This window comes from Mustela nivalis (genome assembly GCF_964662115.1).
Source record: "Mustela nivalis genome assembly, chromosome: 7".
Lineage (NCBI taxonomy): Eukaryota > Metazoa > Chordata > Mammalia > Carnivora > Mustelidae > Mustela > Mustela nivalis.
In genome coordinates, this window is record NC_139026.1 from 123,048,479 (window position 1) to 123,065,909 (window position 17,431).

A 17,431-nucleotide genomic window follows, 5' to 3' on the forward strand; every position below is an offset into this window, starting at 1 on the left:
TCAGTGAAACATTCCAGTCCAGTATCCCAGACTTTCAAATACATTTCAAAAACACTCAAGCTTATGATGGCTGTTGTCCTATCTGCTACACGAAGACGATGAGGAAAGGACCAGACATTTGCCACCTGAATCTAAGACACTAAATTACACCTTAGAAAGTAATATACAAAGAGAGTGATTCATAATGACAAAATGCAAGTTTCTCCCTCTTAGGACCCTGGTTTACCGTTTTCTAGTTTAAAGGTTCAGAATCAGAATGTGCGTCTGGGTAGAGCTGTCTCTGTCTCAACGTTACTTGTTTTGTCTTGTACTGTGGGCTCCTTCCCAAAATTACTGCAGAGGAACCATGGTTAATGACTCTAGCACCATGCCTTGGATATAGTAGTTGTTCAATAAAGCTTTACAGGAGAAATAAATTAATGACCTTCTTTCAATTCATCTTGCTGGTGTGACTAATATGGTCATTGTTGCTAAATTTCATTAATAACTCTTACACATAAGCTAATGGTCTCCTTGCCTTTCCACATGTGTGAAATGATTCTCTTGTCAATTCATTCTGTTATTTACTTGGCTTTTTCCAGAGTGAGGAGGGCACCACGCTTGAAGGAAATGGGGTCTCTGAATGATCTCAGTTTTCCCCGGACTCAAATGATGTAGAGACAATTTTCCTTTGCAGAGAGACCCTGTCCTAAAACTTGGGAATCCCAGAAGCTCCTCATTTACTGCTATGGCATAGCTCCATCCCGTTACTGTTGTAAATAATTAAGATGACGAATAGGGAGAGCATATGGCAGCTGGCTGTACCTGGTACATCTTATTCTTGTCTCTTCTGTGTCTGGCTCTGGGATGCACACATGAGGGCAGAACGACCTACCTGTAAAATATAGGAGGCTAATTCAAACACCACTTCACTGTCAACGTCGATCAGCTCCTGAAAGGAAAAAACAACAAAGAAGGTTAAAGCTGGTACTTCTACAGATTTTTTCATGACATCTCCTAGAAAAAGGCCCACTCTTCCTTTTCTGAGCTGTGTTCCAGAACCTCAAACACTCAGAAAGAATATCTGTGGTTTCAATGACTGGACCCCCAAAAGCCCCCTGGCCCTGTTCACGGCTTTCCCAGTGGTCCCGGGCCTCCCCAGTCACCGCAAAGGCCTCATCTTTAAATCTTGAGAAATTAGGTGGTGAGCCAGTCCTGAGGGTCCTACAAACTTGTTAATCTGATTCAGCTATGGAGTATGGTTACTTGATATCCAATTGTGTTTTCTTCGTGAACTCTACTTAGAACCAGGAGTAAGGTTTTACTGGAAAAAAAGTTATTAACAGGACTGTAACTCTTTAAATTAAAATGAAATGAAATTAAAAATACAGTTTCTCATTGTAATGGTTCATTGCTTTCAAGCACTCAACAGTTTGATGTAACGATTGGCTACCACAGGGATTTTGAGTAGATACAGGGCACTTCTGTCCTTGCAGGAAGTTCTGCAGACCAGCACTGCCAGAGCCTAAGTTTATTCATTCATTTATTTTTTTTTAAAGACTTTGTTTACTTATTTGTCAGAGAGAAGAAGAGAGAGCGAGAGGGCACAAGCAGGGGGAGCCGCAGGCAGACAGAGAAGCAGGCTCCCTGCTGGGCGTGAAGCCCGATGCAGGACTTGATCTGAGGGATCCCTGGGATCACGACCTGAGTCGAAGGCAGACGCTTAACTGACTGAGCCATCCGGGCGTCCCACAGAGTCTAAGTTTAAAAATGCTTCTTTCCGGGGCGCCTGGGTAGCCCAGTGGGTTAAGCCACTGCCTTCGGCTCAGGTCATGATCTCAGGGTCCTGGGATCGAGTCCCGCATCGGGCTCTCTGCTCAGCAGGGAGCCTGCTTCCCTCTCTCTCTCTCTGCCTGCCTCTCCATCTACTTGTGATTTCTCTGTCAAATAAATAAATAAAAACTTAAAAAAAATAAAATAAAAATGCTTCTTTCCTATTCCTTCTTTCCCTAAATATTTCATTATCATCTGTGGATATGGTCTTAAAAGGACATAAACCTTTCTGTGGTTTTTGAAAATATATCTAATAAGTATGCATATTTCAATATGTATATAATTTCTATCTATTTTCTAAACAGCTTTTTGAAGTGTAATTGATACATAAAAACGCTGCATGTTTAATTTTTAAACAATTTAAGGAGTTTGGATGTGTGCAAACACCTGTGACACCATCACCACATTCAAGGTAATACACATATCCGTAACCTCCAAAAGTGTCTTTGTGTCCCTTTGTGTGTGTGTGTGTGTTTACCATATGGCACAAAACACATAACACGAGATTTACCCTCTTCACAGATTTTAAGTGCATGACATTATAATTGTCATATACAGTTCAGAGCATAAAAATAGAAGGAACTCTGGGGCGCCTGGCTGGCTCAGTTGGTTAAGTATCTGCCTTTGGCTCTGGTCATGTTCCCAGGGTCCCGGAATCAAACCCCGCATTGGGCTCCTTGCTCATTAGGGAGCTTGCTTCTCCCTTTCCCTCTCCCTCTGCCGCTCCCCCTGCTTGCGCTCTCTCTGTGTCAAATAAACAAATAAAATCTTAAAAAAAGAAAAAAGAAAAAAGAAAAGCAAATAGTGGGAACTCTGGAGTCCATCAGCACAGAAAAATAATAAACAAATGAACTAATGCTGTACTTCTGTCTTGAACTTCAAAAAAAATGTCCATTCTTTTCTTTTTCTCTCCCTCGTATCGCTAGATGCTATAGCAGATGAAGGGATCACAGCACATTAGAGCTAAGCCAGGCTTGGACACCAGCTAGCCCAGCCCTCTGCTGTTATTGAGATCAGAAATCCACCAATTGATGAATGGATAAAGAAAATGTCACACACACACACACACACACACACACACACACACACTGGAATATTAGTCATAAAAAAGGATGGAATCTTGTCATTGGAACAGCATAGATGGATCTTGAAGGCATTATGCTAAGTAAGATAAGTCAAACCGAGAACGACATGTATTATACAGTATCACTTATCTGTTCCACGTACATGGAACCCAAAGAAAAAAAATTCAAATTCATAGATACAGAGAACAGGTTGGTGGTTGCCAGAGGTGGGGCTGGGGGAAGTGGGTAAAGGGGTCCAAAAAGTTAAAAACTTCCCAGTTTATAAAATAAGTAAGTCCTGAGGATGTAATATATAGCACAGTGACTACAGTTGCTACTATACCGTGTATCTGACGGTTGCTAAGACAGGCAGATCTTGAAAGTTCTCATCATAAGAATAAAAATGTGTATGTGAGATGATGGATACTAACCAAACCTATTGTGGGGGTCATCTCATAATGTACACAAATATTGGATCATTATGTTGTACCTGAAACTACTATAATGTTATATATCAATTATATTTCAAGCAGGAAAAATAAGGACTTGGTCTCAGCCAACATGTTCTCAGAACCATATGTGTCATTGAAGTTAGCTAAATGTAGAATTACGTTTCTCTTGGATTATAATCCAAACTCCAACTCATGGATTTTCTTTCTGGTTTGTTTTTTTTTTTTGTGGTCCACAGTCGGACCCTGGAATTCAAACCAACACACTCAAGCAAGCCTATAATCTTTTGAGGGATGGATATCATTTGGGCCCTTTCAGTCTCAGTAATTGCAAAGATGGATAATGATATTTGCTACCAAACCACCTCAGAAGTGTGGGCTAAGAGAACCAAGGAAAGCATATGGAAGAATCGGGCACAATAATTCTTTATGCCTAACCAGCCGAGAGAGCTTTATGGCCACTGTCATTGATGCAGACTGTCAGGGTCGGGACACAGCGGAATGTGAGGAATTACCCTTCCGGGATTACCAGATCCCATCAGAATGTAAATCATTTAACAGTGTACAAATGATTTAACAGAAACATTGTCCAGGGTTTCCACAATGGCCCATTTCTACTTGTATGACGTTCCTTTCCATTCCCACCAAGGACATGCTGGGCGCTCACATGCACGGCTGGGTCCGGGGATGTGTGCTCTCCAGTCAAACATTTACACCCGTGTTGCAACTCATGGTCAATGGTGGGCTAATCTTTAACCTTCGAGGAGAGGCTTATGCATGCAACCTAAAACCAGCCGCCGGGAACAACCCTTGTTAGTGTGAACGGAGCTTTTAGTTCATTATTTGACTCATCTGCCAAATGAAAATGTACTTCTGTTGTGGGGTGGGGGGAGAAGCAGAGTAGCAGAGGCAGAACATTTTTAAAATTTCACTTTTTTTATGTAGTCTATTACACAGTTCCAGGAGAGTCAGTCAGAGACCAACCTGGTGGTGAGTGTGAGCTGGAATGTGCCATTATTCAGTCAAGCTCCCCAAAATGCACAGGTCAATGCCTGCCCCAATTTACCCAAGTTCTTCCTCACAGCACTTGTCCTCAGGGTAACCAGGCACCCTCGCCCTTCAACTGGGGTGAGTTTTCACCTTCTCTGACCTTGGCCATCTCCCGGGGACGATATTAAAAAAACAGGGCAAGTCAAAACGTGGCCAGGAAGAGGGAAAAAAATTAAAGACTGACGTGGCTCAGACAGAACCTGCGCCTACACAATCCGATGGAAGTGCGGGGCATTAGTCCTTCTCACCAACTCTACTTAATACTGAGTTCAGGAATCATCTTGTCGTCTGCCCTCAGTCAGCACAGACATCTGAAGGACATACATTCCTACCGTGCAGCTTCTACTCCATTTTCCGACGTCTCCTGTTCATAATGTGCCCCCCGCCCCTGCTTTTTACACTTGACCCTCCCCGGGGGATTTTCTTCTTTAAAATCCACTGCGATGCATCAGTGTTTGAGACTTTCTGCCCACACCACACATTTCCTCTTGTGCCTCAAAACCTACAAGCTGAGTTCCCTGAGTCAGGGGGTAGACAGATGTTTCCAGGGGACCTCCTGTAAAGATGACTCTCCCTTTCTTTTTTTTTTAAATTTATTTGACAGAAATCACAAGTAGGCAGAGAGGCAGGCAGAGAGAGAAGGGGGAGCAGGCTCCCTGCTGAGCAGAAAGCCCAACGTGGGTCCTGATCCCAGGAGCCTGAGATCATGACCTGATCTGAAGGCAGAGGCTTAACCCACTGAGCCACCTAGATGCCCCCCGCCTCTCCCTTATTCTTATGTGACTTTTCTGGCAATCCGGAGGTGGTATCTTTCACGTGTCCCTGCTCCAGCAGAGAAAATAAGCTGAATGAGACCTCACAGGGGGCATGCAAAGACCACATTGGGTTTTCGCTAGCTGAGGACCACATGGGACAGGGGGAGTGGGAGAGGGCCCATCAGGGAAGAGCTGGCATGACTCCGAGGCTGGGGTATGACCATCCTCTGTGCCTCTGAGGCTCTCAGAGCTGCTGGACAGGCGCATCTTGGGGGTATCTGCTGAGTTCCAAAATCGCCTGGGAATCCAGGGTGGTCTGATGGGCATGTAAGAACTTTACCTAAGACGCACGGGTATGAGGAAGATGCTGGTAGAGGGAATGTGATGCCCTCCAGTTATTACGGCCATCGAGGGCTGTACTCTGGGCATCTGTTTTACTTACTACAGAATAATGTGTTGGGCTTTCTCTCATCTTTTGAAAAAATGCCACGGAAAGACACACAAATCTGCCGGTGTGCGCTTGGGCGCTCAGAGGGGGGTGGGGGAGGATGGCCCCACTTCAACCCCCACTCAGCACTGCTTGATCCCAGGTGATTCACTAGCCGAGGGAAGAGGCCTGAGGTCATTTATCAGCAGCGTAACTGTGAACAATATTCTCAGAAAGATTTCCATCTGTGGATCTCCAAGAGTTCCAAATAAATGGCCCCAGGAGAACCGTGAGCGGCAGGTGTTATGGACGTTCTCCAAAAGTCCCGAGAACTGGAGGGCCTCTTCACGTTCCCCTCACTCTGAGGGACTTGGTGGTGGTCTTCATACAGCCCTCGATCTTAATGGAAAGCATTCCTCTGTGGTCAGGAGTGACAGAAATTCCAACGTTCCACATAAGATGAATAAGATAATTGTAAAAGAAAATGTGATTAACCACCACATGCTAGGTTGACAAGATTTCACTGAGGATGATCTATACCGAGTCCATCCAGAACAGCTGGCAGGGATGCCCCAAGAGTCTTCTCTTGCTAACCGCCGCCACCCCTCTTCTCACCACAAAATACCTAAAGATTTCCATTTCTTGCCATCCTCCTTAAGATCATTTCTACCCCCACTGGAAAGTTCCAGGTACTAGTTCCCATCTCCTAACAGCTCTGAGACATTGAATAAATCACTGGGTCTCCTTGAGTTTCATTTCCCTCATCAGAAGAAGGGGGATAACGATTTCTTTTCCAATTATTTTACTGAGTTTGGTGAGGATACGGATAGGTGACTTGGCAACTCTGAGACACACTGCAAACATCCTGACTGCAGTATTTACTTAGATTCACGGGGGTTTATAAACGGACTTCCCCAGTGTTGCCTCTGTTCTCAGCACCGGTGAGCATTTACAGGAATCGTGGTAAGATGTATTATTTTAAAGAGGAGGGCAGCGTTATTTAAACATGTGTGTCTACCTGTGTCACTATATGATCCAAGTGGTCCTGATGCCGCGCCTGGCCTCCCTGTGCCTGTGTAGGTGGCCCAGCTCCCTGCACAACTCGCAATGGCTACGTGAACATGCTTCGAGCAAACGGGGACTGTGGTGCCGGACAGGACCGACATGGTCTTGCACAACCGTCTTCCTCAGCCCTCTGCCAGTATTTCATCTGTCAAGTTACTTCAAGTTTAGCTGATGAGCCACTGAGGGGGACAAGCCAGCCAGGCTGGGTCACCATAATCTCATTTTGTGGCTCAGCGATTCCTCCTGCTGCCTCTTGTTTACCACCCATGTCAGGCCCTGGGGGGAGTCTCCCTTTTAGAGGCCCCAGGCACCACCAAGAAGATGAGCCCAAGTGAATTTGTTTCTAGAATTGAAAACGAAAGTCCCCCTCTGTTCTTTTTTTCCTCTTACCCCCTGTTACATGAGCCCACACACTAACACACACTGACCCTGCGACAATTGCGCTAAGAGATAAGGAAGAGGATTCTGATGGTCTGAGATGAACATTTATGTTTGTTCCTTTGTGCTGTGGGGCCTGATTGTGGGCTTTGTTTCTCTCAACTCCAGACAAGATGATACTATCTGCTCCTTAGCAAAGCTCTTTGAAGATCTTGGATAAAAGACAACTTATTTCAGTTCCAACAAGAGCGACGGTGTTTAGCCCTACATAGCAAATGTGGCCCAAGGATGCTTATTTAAATGTCAGTAACGTGGGAAGCTCTCAGACCAATGTGGACATCTCAGAAAAGTAGGTGGAACAGGACCCCCAGCCCACATGAAGCAGGAATCTTTAGCTGCTTCTTTTCTGACATGATCTGCTCTCAGTGGGTACACGCAGACACCAGACTTGGTAATTTCATAGGAAATATGCAAATCCTTGCTCCCTGGGTTTGGAAAGCCTTAAATAACAACAATCTCCTAAGCACTGTCTATATGCCTAGTTCAGTGATAGGTCATGGAAGGTGATCCTAAAAATTCACTCTGAAGAACGCTTATGCCAACTTTTCCTCTAAACCAAAGAAGGAAATTACAGTCAACCCTTAGATGGTGATCATGTGTTTTGTTTCTTTCGTTATCATTGTTGGGCAGGATAAGGGCTGGGATTAAGCATTTAAGTATGACTTAAATATTAAGTATATTTAAGTGTGGATGGTCAATCCCATATTACCTATGGGATTCCTTCTTCGTCATCTTCTTCATCATCTTTTTTTTTTTTTTTTACGATTTTATTTATTTATTTGACACAGAGAGAGAGAGAGAGACACACACAGCAAGAGAGGGAACATTAAGCAGGGGGAGTGGGAGAGGGAGAAGCAGGCTTCCCGCCAAGCAGGGAGCCCTATGTGAGCTTCCGTCCCAGGACCCTAGGACCATGACCTGAGCTGAAGGCAGACACTTAACAACTGAGCCACCCAGGCACCCTGAGATTCCTTCCTTTTTAAAAATTAAAAAGACACTAATTTTATGACCTAGCAGTTGTGGTGTGCAAGACTTTTGAAAATCGTTGTAGTGACTAATTTTTGACAAATAGACAATGACAAATAGAACAAAACACAATGAAGCATCTTTCCTCACTTTTCCGCTGTTGAAATGTCAGAGATTCTCTCTCTGAAGAAAATGAATAGAAAGCTGGAATGAGGCCCCTATCAAAAGCACCAGGAATAGAAAGGGAGTCTATACCCCAAGTGGAGGGGTTCCTTCCCCTACCCTGGAAGTGGAGGACGCACCCAGACAGGAAGTGGAAGACCAGACAGGAAGTGGAGGATGAACACCCAGACAGGAAGTGGGAAGATTCTCCTCTGGAGAGAATGAAGAGCCACGGGAAAGGACACCCAAACACTGCTATTCAGGGCTCCTACTGAAAGAACCAGCTCGCCCGCGGATTGCTCCACGAGGATGTCCACCAGGAGACCACCCCCTCCCAGAAACCTCACTCTTCCACATGGATGAATGGACCAAGATCAACAGATGACTGACGCAAGCCTCCTACATGAAAGACAGAGGCCAAACTAAATAGGAAATACACAGAGGGGAAAAAAAGAACCGAAAAGAAACGGCACGGAGCGTGTAATTAATATTGAAACGATAAGAGAATGTTACATTTAAAGGCAATAACAGGATAATAGACAATACAGTGTATACATGTAAAGAAAGATCAGATAATACCGAGTCTCAGAAATCGAAAACATGATCACAAAGGTTAAAAAGCCAGTAGAGATTAAACATTATATCGATGAAATCTTCCAGGAAGTAGAATAAACAGACAGATGGAAAATAGGAGATACAAGGTATCATAGAAGGAGGCTATGCCCAGCATCTAATTAACATCAGTTCCATAAGGAGAACGTGAAAAAACAGAGGAGACCCCATCAATGAAATAGTACAGAAAACTCTCCCAGAACTGAAGAATACCAATCTCCGGACTAAAAGTCGCCATCAAATACACATCCTAGCAATTTACAAAGACCCATTTTAAGGCATACCGCCCTAAAATTTCAAATGAAGAGGAATAAAGAGGAAACCCTAAAAGAGCCCACGGGTGGTCGTGGGAGAGGGGAGAGGGTCCACATACAAGGTGCAGCACAGCAGACTTCTCCCCAGCACACTCTGAAGCAACACCTTTGATACTCTGAGAGATGTCTTCATTCCGTATTTCCATATCCACTCAAGCTATCCATCAGATATAAAGGTAACACAAAGACTTTTTCAGATATGCAAGGACCCAAACACTGTACTTCCCATATGCACCTTCCCTGGATTTATTGGAGGATGTTCTCCAGTGAAAAAATGGTGTAAAACAAAACACAGGGAGACTCGGGATGTAGGAAACAGAGGACGCACTCCAGAGCTGGGTGAGGGACAGACTGGAGGGGAAAGGGGTCCCGTGCTGAGGTCTGTGGATGAGGCCAGGTCTAGGCTAGAGGGAGAGGATGGAGGATGGCTATAGGGAGGTCCCAGGACAAACAACAAAGGAGGCAGCAACAAAAACGAAACCAAAGAGAGGAATGGATGGATGAATTACCCAGTGCATTTGGAAATTAATGTGGGCATGCACTTGGGAATCTACAGGAGCTCTTGGGGAAAAAATGATGGGCCCAAAGAAACTAAACAGGTAACAGCAAGGCAATTATTACCTTTAGGTAAAACAAGTGGTTGTCTAAAAAGGGTGCTGCTTGGATTAGTCATACTAATGTAATGCTGGCAGCTGGGGCTTTTACCCAGAATGGGGCTTACCACCACTTTGGGAAAACGGGAAATGGGAAAGTGTAGGTGGTTATATTGGAGGCGTCAATCTTCACCCAACTGAGTTGAAATTCGATAAATCTAAAATGGATATAATCAAGGAATAATGATTTGTGCCAACTTATTTGGAAATAGAGAGGTAAGAAATAGCTGAAATTGTTGAAGGTGCTGGGACTTGGGGGTGGGCTTTTTTCCCCACAATAAGCCTCTTAGAACCATCTGACTTGAAACTGCATCACATGTTACTTTGATAAAAGTATTAATTTATAGGCACCTGGGCTCAGTCTGTTAAGCATCTGACTCTTGATTTCAGCTCAGATCATGATCTCAGGGTCATGAGGTCGAGCCCCATGTTGGGCTCTGTGCTGAGCATGGAGCCTGCTTGGGATTCTCTCCCTCTGCCCTTCACCTCACCCCCTCTCCCACTTGTGCGCGCTCTCTCTCTTTCTAAAAAAAAAAAAAAAGTATTAATGCTTTAAAAAGTGAATGAAATAGTGCCTGAAGGGAGCAGGAACAAAGGGCTCACTTATTTGAACAATTCAGATTCTGGTACACTGCAGGGATCATTGCCGGAGAAATAGGGAGGGAGTTTGTATGAATCCTGCGCTGGGAAAACAGCGCCCCGTCTACCAGCATCATGTCCAGGCTGCGTGCCTGGCACTGCCGTGTGGGCTTTTCCAGGACCCCCGTAGTGCTGGGGGGGCAGCATGGGTGGCACACAGAAACTCTCAGTTGAGACGAACAACTCGGGTCTGGATCCAAGAGAGCAGGAGCTCATAAGGTTCCCCGTGTGGAGCTAAACCAACCACACTCATGCTTTATCTTGCTTCATCTTTCCAAGAAGGGAGTGGGTCCATTCCTTTAAATATTTATTTATATATTTAGAGAGAGAGAGAGAGAGAGCGCACCAGTAAGTGGTGGGGGGAGAGGGCAGAATGAGAGTATCTCGAGCAGACTCCATGCTAAGCGCAGACCTGGAAACAGAGCTCGTTTCCATGACCCTGAGATCATGAACTGAGCTGAAACCAAGAGCTGGATGCTTAACTGAGTGCACCCCCAAGGCACCAGGGTTTGGGTCCTTTAATGTCCTTGTTCAACCAAAGAGGAAAACTAAGCTTGGAGACATCAAAGAAGGAGTCCACATTCAATGCATGTACTATGAAGCAGAGCGAGGACAGGGACCCAGGTTGTGCGGGACTCCAAACCGAAATTCCCGATCGCCCTCTGCTGCAGGGCCTCCCACCAAGCCGGCATAGTTAACAACAGTGTAAACCAGACCGTGCCACTTGTTCAACCACTTTTGGTCCTTGGTCCTCGAGGAAGTCACTTAACCTCTCAGACCTACCCTTTCTGGGTAAAGCTAATGATTCTGGCTCTACCTCTCGATTGGGCTCAATTAAGATAATAGATGGGAAAATTTTAAAGAAGCTTGAAGTGCCAATGTATGCAAATGCACATATTATTTTTGATGACAGGAGGGAGACAGACAGGTGGTCTTGTTACCCTACTTGGTCCCCCACTTAAACTTCAGGGAAGCGGGTTCTAATAGGATCCTGAGGAGACAACCCGGGGTTCTGGAAGACAGACAGCAGCCAGGTCAGCAGGCAGGCTGACACTGGGCGTGTCTCGGTCCCAAGTATGGCTGGCCATCTCCCCTGGAGGATCTGTAATACTAAATTTGGAGGACTTCTTTTTCGTTTTCCATATATCCCAGGTTCTTTTGTGAGTATAGTATTCAGAAGCACCGCAGCCTTCAGCTACGGCTAAGCATCTGTGACTGGACTGAACTGAACAACTCTGAATGAACGGTTTCTCTCCTTTTCCCCAGGTGTCTGGACACGCGATTTGGGGCCACCTTTTACTTGGCTGAGATTTCATCAGTTGGGGAATTGGAATTTCCAGGCATTTACTGCCCCACTGTGCCCCCTGGTGGAAAGTCTCATGTTTTACTTCCCAACTTTCTCAAAGTGCTTTCACATTCATGAAACAAAAACCCTCAGAGACGCTTGGGAGCTGCAAGCTAGGAAGGCTGGTCTTAGTTCCACGCTAGAATGAGAAAACACATTTAGAGAGAGGAAGGATTTTGCAAGTTCCTGGAACTGTATTTAGTGTCTTTTTCCGCCATTTAGCAAAACCCCAAAATACTGCAGTCTGAGTGGTCTGGGTTTGAGCCCAGTGTAAGTCCTGGTTCAGCAACTGTCACCAAGCGAGGTCCTTTCACAGAATTGAACTTGATCCCTACCAGGCCCTTCATTATTGTAGTCATTTGCATTTGGAAGGACTATTCTGTGCAATGAATGTGCTGAAGTACTTCCAGAAGGAAGACTGACAGCTGATGTACCAAGCCAACTGGTGCGTGTGTTTTAATGTTTGGTGGGTTTGCGGCAATGCCTTAAAATAGGGTTTAGTTAAACCTGAAAATATAGGCGGTGGGATCTCCTCAGACTCCTTCCTCAGCTATTGACCACTTCACCATGAGCCCACTTAGCTTTGAAGTCCTCCGTGGCTGCTGGGGGCGGCGCGGGTGCGGTGGGGTGCGGTGGGGTGGGGTGGGGTATCTCCACTCTATGGGAGATCCTGCCCTCTGGGTCTCAGAGGTGGCTGACCTGGAGTCAGGTTGCCAGCTTCTGATCTGTGCCCTTGGGTGAATCTCCTCACTTCCCTGTGCTTCTTCTTCCTCCCAGGGGAAACAGGGCTAAAAAGTAGTATTCACCTCTAGGTGCTGGGAAGATTCAGCTACACAAGTTACAGAAAGCGCTCAGCCCCAAAGCTGTCCTTCTCCATGGCTGTTGATGAGCTGACCTGGGGAGATGCCCCGAAGTCTGCATTTGTGCTACACAAGGGACAGCAGTGTGGGCTTTTCCTTCAAATACCTTCTTCCAGTAGAGGATCTCAGCCCTGGTGGTGTTTGCAAGCCCCTCTCCCCAGGCAGGGGGTGTGTGGGCATTTGGGGTTGGCCAATGAAAGGAAACACTGCAAGCATATCGGGGAACTGGACACAGTGCAAGGGAGGGACCATCCCACTCAATTAAGAATTGTCCCTGAACAGACTTGTCTCTAAAAAAGAAGTACAAATGGCCAATAAGCATATGAAAAGATGCTCGGCATCACTAATCATTAGGGAAATGCAAATCAAAATCACAATGAGATACTGCCTAACACCCATTAGGACGGCTATTATTTTTTTAAAAAGCCCCTAAAATAACAAGTGTTGGAGAGGATGTTGAGAACTGCTGTTGGTAGGGATATTATGCGGTGTCGCGGATAAATGTACTGTGGTACTGTGGAAAATAAAATGGCAGCTCCTCAAAAAATTAAGCATACAATTACCGTACAATCCAGCGATTTCACTTTTGGGTACACACCCGAACAAACTGAAAGCAGGGACTGGAAGAAATATTTACCCATGTTCATGACCCATGTTCATGGGAGCATTATTCACAATAGCCAAAAGGTGCAAGAAACCCAAGTATGCATCGGCAGATGAATGGATAAACAACACACGGTCTCTACGTTCACTGGAGTATTATTCAGTCTCTACAAGGAAGGGAATTCTGACACGCCCTACAACGTAGATGAACCCAGACGTGAAATGCCAAGTGAACTATGCCAGTTACAAAAGGGCAAACACTCCAGGATCCATGATATGAAGTGCCTAGGGTAGTCTAATTCACAGAGAAAGCAGGAGGGTGGTGGCCAGGGGCTGGGAGGTGTATAGACGAGGGATTTTGTGTTTGCTGAGTACAGAGTTTCAGTTTTGCGAGAGGAAAAGAGATCTGGAGATGGATGGAGGGGACGGTTATTGCACAAATGCTGTGAACGCACTCGGTATCATGGAACTGTATACTTACCAGTAATTATCATGATAAATTTTATGTGTATTTTAGCATAATAAAAAATCTGCCCGACCTGAAGTGCCAATAACATCCCTTTGAGAGAGAAGTGGTCAGATAGGCATGCATTTGGTTGTAAGAAGTCCGCTCATCCCTTGCACGTAACACCCAGATCTCCTTACAACGTGCACCCTCCTTAATGCCGGTCACCCAGTTACCCCATCCCCCTCCCTTCACCCCAGCAACCCTCAGTTTGTTTCCTATAGTAAGAGGCTCTTATGATTTGATCCCTTTCTGTTTTCACTAAATTCTACCCCTGAAATTAATAATACAATATACATTATCTAATTGAATTTAAATAAAAAATTAATTAATTGAAAAGAAAGAACTATATATACTACAGGACTAATGGAAATAGAAACAATTTAATAAACGGAGGAATGTTTCATAATTATAAATGGGAAGAGTTCATCTTTTAAAGTTATATATTATCCCTCCCCTTCTGAATTTTTCTCCATCATTCAATACAACTGCAATTAAGTTTTTTGTGTGTTTGTGTTTGTTTTGCTACATCTTTTAGCAAGTGCTCTCACATTTCTAACATTTATCTGGAAGAATAAACCAAACAGACTTGTGCAAGAAGAGGAAGAAGAAGAAGAAGAAGAAGAAGAAGAAGAAGAAGAAGAAGAAGTAGTAGTTCTCGTCCACTCGTCCTTAGGGGCACAGTCTACGCGGACTACGGCATCTGCCCTCCCCATCCACGTTTCCTCTTTGTCTCAACTGCCAGGGAAAGGAGACCCCAACGAGCCAAAACTTGATGAACTCCTGATGGTATCAGGAGTCCCGTAGTTAAATGGATAGTGTTATTTCAGGATGTTCTCACTTATTTATAGAATTCCACTTATAAATGACCTATATTAATCAATAAAATCACACTGGGGCAACAACATGGGATTTCTGGCTTCACATGATATTCCGGCTTTCAGTGGAAAACTGAACAGGAGGAAAGAGTTCTTACCTTGTAGATACAGGACTTAGCATTCAGAAAGAAGAGCTCGATGGTAGCATTGTCCTTCAGGTATGAGATGCTTTCTATATAGAACCTGAAAGAGAAAAACTGCTAATGAGCCACAGAGGCAGAAACTGATTGAGCTGAAAATCAGCTATTTTCTGAGCTACAGGATTTGACATGAGGACCAGAACTCCCCAACCTAAATGAAAAAGGAAAAGGCGTAATCTGTTGTTTGCATACGGTTCCTTTTCAAAAGAAAGCACAGTTTTTCAAGATCCTTTCTAGCACATGAGGACTGCCATGCCTGACAACCTTGTCCAGAGCCAAGAAGCCAGGCCTCCTACCGGAGGGGGTTAAACTCCACCATCGCCTTTCTTTTTCCTAAGCCATGTTCCAATTTTTAATAATATTATTTGATTTTCATACCTTGCTTTTTTGGTCCTAATCATTGTTGAGTTGGATTTCTTGAGGATAATTTTTCCTGCTCAATTGAAGAAGGGGGCCGTCTTTCTCTTTGAAATAGTTACAACGTTATTTTCCCAAAGGTGGAGAGGTGCGATTTGATTTCTGCGAATCCCGAGAGCTATGGCAGTGCTCTTAGGCTGTGATATTAATGCATATTAAGCCAAACGAGAATTGGATTTTCATCCAGATGGAGCTTATAGATTTCTTTCGCGATGAAACATGCTGAAATTATTTACGTTTACATTTAATGCACCTTTTTACGCATTGACTTTGGAGTTTATTAAATCATGTAATCAGATTAGGCACTTGTACTTGTCTAGGGACCAGCCGCGCAAAGGGAGGGGTGATGGAAGGCAGAGCCTTGCCGGGGAACAGGCTCTGAGTGGGGCCTCTGCGTCCCTGCCACCCGGAAACTGGGGCTACGCCAAGGTGGGGGCGGCAGGTGTGATGGGAAAACAAGGGCTATGTTCTTCTAGAACAATGTTACAATATGATGGAAAGAATCCTGGGGAGAAAGTCAAGAGGCCAGTGATCTGGCCCCAGTTCTATATGATTTAGGGCAAATCACTTCATCTCTCTGGGCTTCTGTTTTCCACACTGTAGAAGAAGACCGCAGGTCAGTGGTTCTCCACCTGAGAAGTCTACCGTTTTCAAATATTAGAAACTCATTCAGATGAAAACAACAATCACCACAGCAAAAACAAGAAACCAGTATTTCATGAGGCTAGCAAAACCAGTTTGCAACCACTTGTCTGCAGACAAATAATGTTTTCGGTCATTTTTCATGTGTGTGTGTGTGTGTGTGTGTGTGTGCGCGCAGAGGCTGTTGTAATGAGTATCACACAGATTCATTTAAATTTGTGAGTGAATCCACAGTAACTTCAGATACCAGCAGATATTTTCAATCAACAGGTACTAATACAATTACCACCATGTGAGAGTCTACAGAATGTCTGGAAATTATAGTATAGCCCTCATTCTTGCAAAGCTTGGGAATGAGTAGGATCCTTAGTGGACCCCTGCCACCTGCTCTCTCCCTGCAAGAAAAAAAAAAAAAAAAAAAGCAAGTACCAGCCTCCTGCTTTTTGGAGCAGCTGTTTTAGGTCATGGAGGTTCCATAAAGGGTCTACAGTGGTCCCCCTTACAGCACAGTGGTCCCAATGGAACCGCAAAGTGGTACAACTTCCTCGTCTCTACAAGTGGAGACTTGAAATGCAGTAGCAGGACGCTTGGGTGGCTTAGTTGGTTAAGAGACTGCCTTGGGCTCAGGTCATGATCCTGAGTCCCAGGATCGATCGAGTCCCACATACATCGGTCTCCCTGCTGAGCAGGGAGTCGGCTTCTCCCTCTGCCCCTCCCCACCTAATGCTTGCTCTTGTGCTCCCATTCTGTCTCCCAATAAATAAATAAATAAATAAAAATCTTAAAAAGAAATGCAGTAGCAAGCTCTAAGTCTTGAAGCAAAGTAAGTTAAATTGGATTTAATAATTAATCCACATTTGTTGTGAAGGATTTTTTTTTAAACATTTACTTTATTTATTTATTTGACAGGCAGAGATCACAAGTCTGCGAGAGGCAGGCAGAGAGAGAGAGGGAAGCAGGGTCCCCGCAGAGCAGAGAGCCCGATGCAGGGCTCGATCCCAGGACCCTGGGATCATGACCTGAGCTGAAGGCAGCAGCTTAATCCACTGAGCCACCCAGGCGCCCCTGTTGTGAAGGATTTTTAACTGGGAGCAGTCAGAATAGCAAAATCAGAAGGAAGGAAGGAAAGAAAGGGAGACGGAGGGGTTGAGAAGGAAGAGCAGGGAGTCAGGGAGGCTGACTTGCAGGCGTGACTCATTATAGATGAATCTTGCTTTGCACCTTTGTCCAAGCTACTGCTCTTGACCCAGAAACCACCATTCTCCATGCCCCAAGCCACTCCTGCTCCCTTCTGCCCTCACTCAGGAACACGATGTTTCCTGGACTTCGCTGATGGCCCCCAGGGAAAAGCGCTTCTCCTGGGCTCTTCCTCTGCTTGCTGTGCTGCCCCAGGGTCCTGCACTTTCCCGTTCCCTGGGGCATCTTCTTTCTAGGCTTTGGTGAGGCCAAACCCCATTCATTTTTGTATCTCCACCACTAATACAGCACCTGGCACACACGTGGGCTTAGCAAGTGCCTGGGAGGGAAAGCTTCTGCAGGAAGGGGAGGAGCTCAGTGATCCCCGGATGTCCTGAAATTTCCGGTCAGGGGCTCATATTCTTCATCCAGGCCCTGTCCCCCTGCCCATCCCTCACT

At 45.1% G+C, this 17,431-nt stretch overlaps 1 protein-coding gene across 11 annotated transcripts in view; it reads right to left on the reverse strand.

Annotated features, from left to right (window-relative positions):
- Positions 1-17,431, reverse strand: part of FRMD4A (FERM domain containing 4A) — a 604,393-nt gene that overhangs the window by 106,507 nt on the left and 480,455 nt on the right. For all 11 annotated transcript variants that reach the window (XM_082739512.1, XM_082739513.1, XM_082739515.1 and 8 more), the window contains 2 exons: positions 14,696-14,780; positions 875-931 (listed from right to left, as the gene is read on the reverse strand). In XM_082739512.1, coding sequence (XP_082595638.1) covers positions 875-931; positions 14,696-14,780 — 142 coding nt within the window. The remainder of the gene's footprint in view (positions 1-874; positions 932-14,695; positions 14,781-17,431) is intronic.